This window comes from Macrosteles quadrilineatus, unplaced genomic scaffold, assembly GCF_028750875.1.
Source record: "Macrosteles quadrilineatus isolate MER2022 unplaced genomic scaffold, UCM_ALF_1.0 Scaffold_7__1_contigs__length_78375512, whole genome shotgun sequence".
NCBI lineage: Eukaryota > Metazoa > Arthropoda > Insecta > Hemiptera > Cicadellidae > Macrosteles > Macrosteles quadrilineatus.
The window spans coordinates 24,454,931-24,460,687 of record NW_026542600.1 but is presented as its reverse complement, the minus strand read 5'-3'; the positions used below and the strand labels follow the sequence as shown (position 1 = coordinate 24,460,687).

General features: G+C 44.6%; 1 protein-coding gene across 1 annotated transcript; it reads left to right on the top strand.

The window, feature by feature from the left end:
• The first annotated feature begins 2,890 nt into the window (after window positions 1-2,890).
• LOC128998872 (uncharacterized) lies at window positions 2,891-5,164 on the top strand. The gene is made up of 3 exons (XM_054425228.1): window positions 2,891-3,746; window positions 3,931-4,124; window positions 5,066-5,164. The coding sequence occupies exons 1-3, from the start codon at window positions 2,891-2,893 to the stop codon at window positions 5,162-5,164; spliced, it is 1,149 nt and encodes a 382-aa protein (XP_054281203.1).
• Window positions 5,165-5,757: the final 593 nt, after the last annotated feature.

The window sequence follows — 5,757 nt, the reverse complement described above, 5'->3', positions numbered from 1 at the left end:
TAAGTGAAGATTGGACTAAGTTTGCCAAATAATGGGAACCCTCCCATGTAACATCCTCGCCCTATCATGCCAAGGGTACCAAACCTGATTAAGGTGTGTTAAGTTGTACCTGTTTGGTGTTAAAATTAAATTCATAATAAATCATTTCGTCCTATTTCAACTAATTAGTTTGTGGAACGGTGGATAAATCATTCAGTTGAGTTCTTGCTTGTATAGAACTTAGTACATGGAATTTTGCGCTCACCGAGCAAAAATAAACCTATTTAAACCTTTTTTCATCGCCTGGGAGGAAACGGAGGAGGAAGATGTCATCCTGAGACTACGGCAACCCCCAGAGGAGAGCAGAGGGAGAGAGGACGATGGGCGAGACGACAGGAAGAGGACCTATCTGTCGCGTAAGCTGAGGGCAGTCGGATTTTGTACTTAGGGCAGAACAAGGGAGGACGAGCGTCAGGGACCAAGTAACAGTAAAGATGAATGTTAAGGTAAGCCTAGTGTATTTATTCTGAGCTACACCACCCCCCCCCCCGTTACTACCCCTTTGGACGAGGGGTGCGTAACAAATTTGGTGGGGTGGCGCCGGGTATTCCTGAGGTGTTTGGATCCTGATACGGAATACGGACCGGTATATAAAGGAAAAAGGGTTTGTAAGAGATAGAAGGAGTGTATGTTAAGGTTATTTTAATTAGAATTTAAGTAACGATGGTGGATGAAGGTCATTCTTGGTACCGGTAGGGAGGGGCAGTATATAGCCATTTAGTTTTAAATTTGTAATATAAATTTGAGTTGTTTGTAGTTAAAAAGTTAGATTGTGTTGTTTTGTTGGTGCTGATATCAGTTAGAGTGGCTTATACCCAGGTCAAACTCCTTGAGAATGACTGCAATCTCCATCTCCTAGTAAATAGCTAAACCGCACGTTATTCATTAGTGTTGATTGAGTTATTTAAGTATAAATTGTGTTGATTTTGATTCTGAGTAGTATATTTGGTTGATATTTTGTGTTTGTATTTCATAGTGGTTGTGTATAAGTAATATTGTCTAACGCTTTGTTTGCAGCTGATATATATATACAAATATTTAGAAAGTGACTTAAAGGGTATAGGTGTAAGTAATCGTTCATTGTATTGGGTTGTTTGCTAACTTATACTTTTCAGGTTGGATCGCAGATAAAGCATAATTGATTGTCTTGTTCCATTTTTTTTTGTATATAAATATTTGTGATATTTTGATACTAGGTTAGGATAGATAGGTGTACACAAATTTTGAACTTTTTCCTGTGTGCTCCATTAGTTAAGTGGGTCAGGTGTGATGTGGGACATATTAAGAAGACGCCGATACGTTTCACAGTTGTTACACGCAGTAGAAGTCGGCAATCGTCACTCTCAAGCGATGAGATCCTGATGTCCTCACTTGAAGAGAACGCACAGATAATAGTTTTGGACGATATTCCTGAGACACCGGTTGGCGAATCGTCAGATAGCTTGACTTCACAGGAAGAGTTGAACGAAGAGGGAGAAGAAGTAAGAAACGCAACAGAGGAGGAGGAAGAAGAGGTGTCAGAGAGTAACGAAGAGGAATATCCCGAGGCAATGACAGAGGCACGTGGACCTATGATTGCCCCTCCACGATTTAGGGGTGGTCTTGAAGAAAATGTCGAGGAATATCTCCAGGCTTTTGAGAGGGTTTCAAAAGCCAACGGCTGGGACCAGGCAAAGAAGTTAGTGATACTCCCATGGTATTTGGAGGGCCCGGCTCTCAAGTGGTATGAAAATTTGGAGCAGGCTCAGGGCGAAGCTTTGACATGGGACATAGTAAAAGCTAGGATGAAAGAAGCTTTTCAGTCCATCGCCTGGGAGGAACAGTTCGAGTACAAATTGAGGCTACGAATGCAGGGTGAAGATGAACCCGTTGAAGCCTACTTACAAGATGTCTTGAATTTGTGCACAAAACTCGATGCAGCTATGTCAGAGAGGAGTAAAGTTAAGCACGTACTTAGAGGACTGAAACCTTCACTTTTGGAAAAGGTCATGATCATGGAAAATTACACCCTAGAAAATCTAATGAAGAACATACGAAGAGTTCAAACTGCTCGCTACATGGCTGGACAGAGGGTTGATCATTTAATGTCAGAGTTACCTAGAAACATAGATACAGTGGCATCCAAGGACACACCTGTACAAGCAGCTACCTCAACCTTGGAGAGCGTAAAGTTTGGCATCAGAACTCGCAAAGGTTAGTATGCGCCTGTTAGAGTCACGGCCCCGAAATAACCCACCAGGTAGAGGAGCCTATGACCGACAAAGATATAAGGGAGAGGAGAACCGACCGATGAGAGGACGTGGACGAGGAGACTACAGAGGAATGTTCCGAGAGCGTACGACTGATGGTCGGGTAATATGTTATAAGTGTAACAGACCGGGACACTACGCTGTAGCCTGTAGATCTACCGATTCGGGAAATGGGCGAGAGGGACGCTAAACAGGGGAGGACGCGTCTCTCAGTCCACTTACTCCCCTCAACAGCAGAACCAAGGGAGAGCTTCTCCACAGCGTCTGGCAACACTATGCAAAGCGCATGAAAGACAGGAGTGGCAGGATACCTGGCGACAGTATCGTGGAGGCCAGAGGAATGGACTCAGTGGAGAAGAGGTTCGGGCACAAATAGAAGGCAGTCTCAGCAAGAAGATTCCACATGGCAACGACGGGGAGAGGAGGTTCGAGTGGAAGCCAATCCGCACTCAGTGGGTAACATTGGAGTACTAGAGATTAAAGCGACAGTTAATGGCACTGTAGGGCAGACTATCATTGATACTGGTGCATGTGTTAGCTGTATTGATGAGACGCTAATACAAAACGGACAAGGAGTGATAAGTCCAGTGTATAAAGTTAATATGAAGACCGCTACAGACGAACCAGTACAGATTGTAGGGAGAACTAAAATAACGCCCAATGTTAGTCAGTGCATCCTGAGATTCCCTGTTTTTGTGGCCCGAGGCCTAGGAAATTGCTGTATACTAGGGAACGACTTCCGCCTTCAGTTCAACACCGTTATTAATTTCTCCAAGAGACTAGTACAATTCGAAACGATGCGCGGGAGAGTAATTACAGTCAAGTTCTTGAGTAGAGAGAGAGAGGCCAAGTACTTGAAACCCCCGCCGGACCCTACATGGCTAAACCAAATCCAATTGGAAGACTTTAAGAGTCCCACTATCGGAGTAAGATGCGCGGACGCTGCAGAGGTCCCACCTAGAAGCCATAGGTTGCTAAGGATCACATATGACAACCCCTTACCTAGTCTTGGCATCATAGAACCTCGACTAGAACTGTTCAACGAGAAATCAATACTGGTACCAAGAGGCCTAAGTACGAATCCCCCACCAGAGCAACTGATGGTAGTGAATTTCTCTGCCCAGACAAGAAGTCTGGCTAAGGGTGAGGTTCTTGCTGAAATTTGCGAAGCTGATGGAGTTAAAGAAGACTATATTCAAAAGGAAGGCAGAGAAGAAGGAGAAGAAGACAGGGTGGATGTCAAAAGAAGAGAACGTCTCGAAGAGAATGAACTGGATATCAACCCCAATCTAGCCTCGGACAAGAGAAGAAGACTTGTAGAACTTCTGAGAGAATTCCAGGACAGGTTTTCGTTGGACCGGTCACAAATCGGGAAGACTACGGTTTGTGAGCTTGAAATAGCGCTGAACGACAGTGAACCTGTACATCAACCACCCTATCGAGTGTCACATCGAGAGAGTGAGAGATAATTCGGGATCAGGTGAATGAGATGTTACAGAGAGATGTTATAAGGCCTAGTCGAAGCCAGTATGCAACCCCCGTAGTGTTGGTTCGTAAGAAAGATGACGACTGGCGTTTTGCGTTGATTATCGTAAGCTAAATGAGAAGGTAATCGCAAACCAGTACCCATTACCTCTAATAGACGATATACTCACCTACCTCAATGGATGCAAGTGGTTTTGCACTCTGGACCTAAATTCAGGTTACTGGCAAATTCCTATCAGAGAAGAGGACAAGAGTAAAACTGCTTTCATAACACCTGACGGTCTCTGGGAGTCCCAAGTCACCCCCTTTGGACTTAAAACTAGCCCAGCAGTGTTCCTGCGATGCATGCCGGTGCATCGCTGCATTCAGCGATGCATTCAGTTCTTGCCGGATTAAAATGGGGATCATGTCTAGTGTACCTTGACGATCTGCTCATCATGGCCCCAGAGTTCGATAGAATGTTGCATAGACTGAGAATGGTTCTGGAAAGGCTAAGGGATGCCTCGATGACATTGAACCCAAGGAAATGTGCTTTTGGCTACGGTGAAGTGAAATTCTTAGGTCATATGGTTGACGAAGAAGGGATTCACCCAGATCCCTCTTAGGTTGACAGCGTGTTGAAATTCGAACCCCCTTAGAGAGTAAGAGCAGTGAGGTCGTTTTTAGGGCTCTGTAACTATTATAGGAAATTTATTCCGCAGTTCTCAAAAATAGCTGAGCCGTTAACTAAGTTGACAAGGAAAGATGTGGGATTTAACTGGGGTCAAGAACAGGAGGAGGCGTTTCGCACTCTTTAGGACAAGCTAACGTCGGGCCCGATTTTGAAGCATTTCAATCCACAGTTACCTCTAGAATTGCATACCGATGCCAGTGACTCAGGGGTAGGAGCCGCCCTTATGCAGCAGGAGGGTGATATGTTATTTCCAATAGCATATGCGTCTCGACGACTCTCTGACCCAGAGAAGAAATATTGTACGACAGAGAAGGAATGTATCGCGGTGGTATGGACAGTCCAACATTTTAGGCAGTTTCTGTGGGGCAGAACGTTTGCTATTGTTGTCGATCACCATGCCTTGTGTTGGCTAAGCAGAAACAAGGATCTGTCCGGCAGGTTAGGAAGGTGGGCTTTGAAGCTTATGGAATTTGATTACAAAATACGCCACAAACAAGGACGATTACATGTCGTACCAGATTGCTTATCACGGAATGGGTGTGTAGAGTGTAGTCCAGAGGATGAGAAGAAAACCAATGAGATTCCAATGTTGACACTGAACGTGAGTGACATTTGACAGCTTCAAGGGGAGGATGAAGAGTGTCACAGGATAAGAGAAGCCGTGGAAAGTCCAGAAAAAGCAGTGAGCAAAGATCTAGGTTGTCCCGCAGTTTTGTGATAGAAGACGGAATTCTATATAAAAAGAATCCCGCCCATTTGGGAAACAGCAGGTTGTTAGTGGTTCCCAAGGAAGTAAGGAGGGAGATACTGTAGGAGTGCCATGATAGCCCGTTATCAGGGGGACACTTGGGGTTCAGTAAGACTTTTTTCAAAGTGAAAGGTCACTACTATTGGCCCAATATGTTGAAAGATACGTACAAACCTGTAGAGATTGCCAGACGCGCAAAACACCAAAACAAGCGCCCGCTGGACTATTACAGCCGATCCCAGTAGGATTACCCATGGAAAGAATTGGCATTGATTTCTTAGGACCATTCACAAGGACAAGCCGAGGAAAAGCGTATATCATAGTCGCAATGGACTACGCAACTAAGTGGGTCGAGGCCGAACCTACTAGAAGCACTACGGCCGAGGAAACAGCCAAGTTTCTTATAAATAAAATAATCTGTAAGTTTGGATGTCCAACAGAAATTCTATCTGACCGTGGTACCAATTTTAGGTCAACTCTTGTAACAGAACTGTTGCATGGACTGGGAATAAGGACTACTTTCACTACAGCGTACCATCCAATGTGCAATGGCTTGGTTGAAC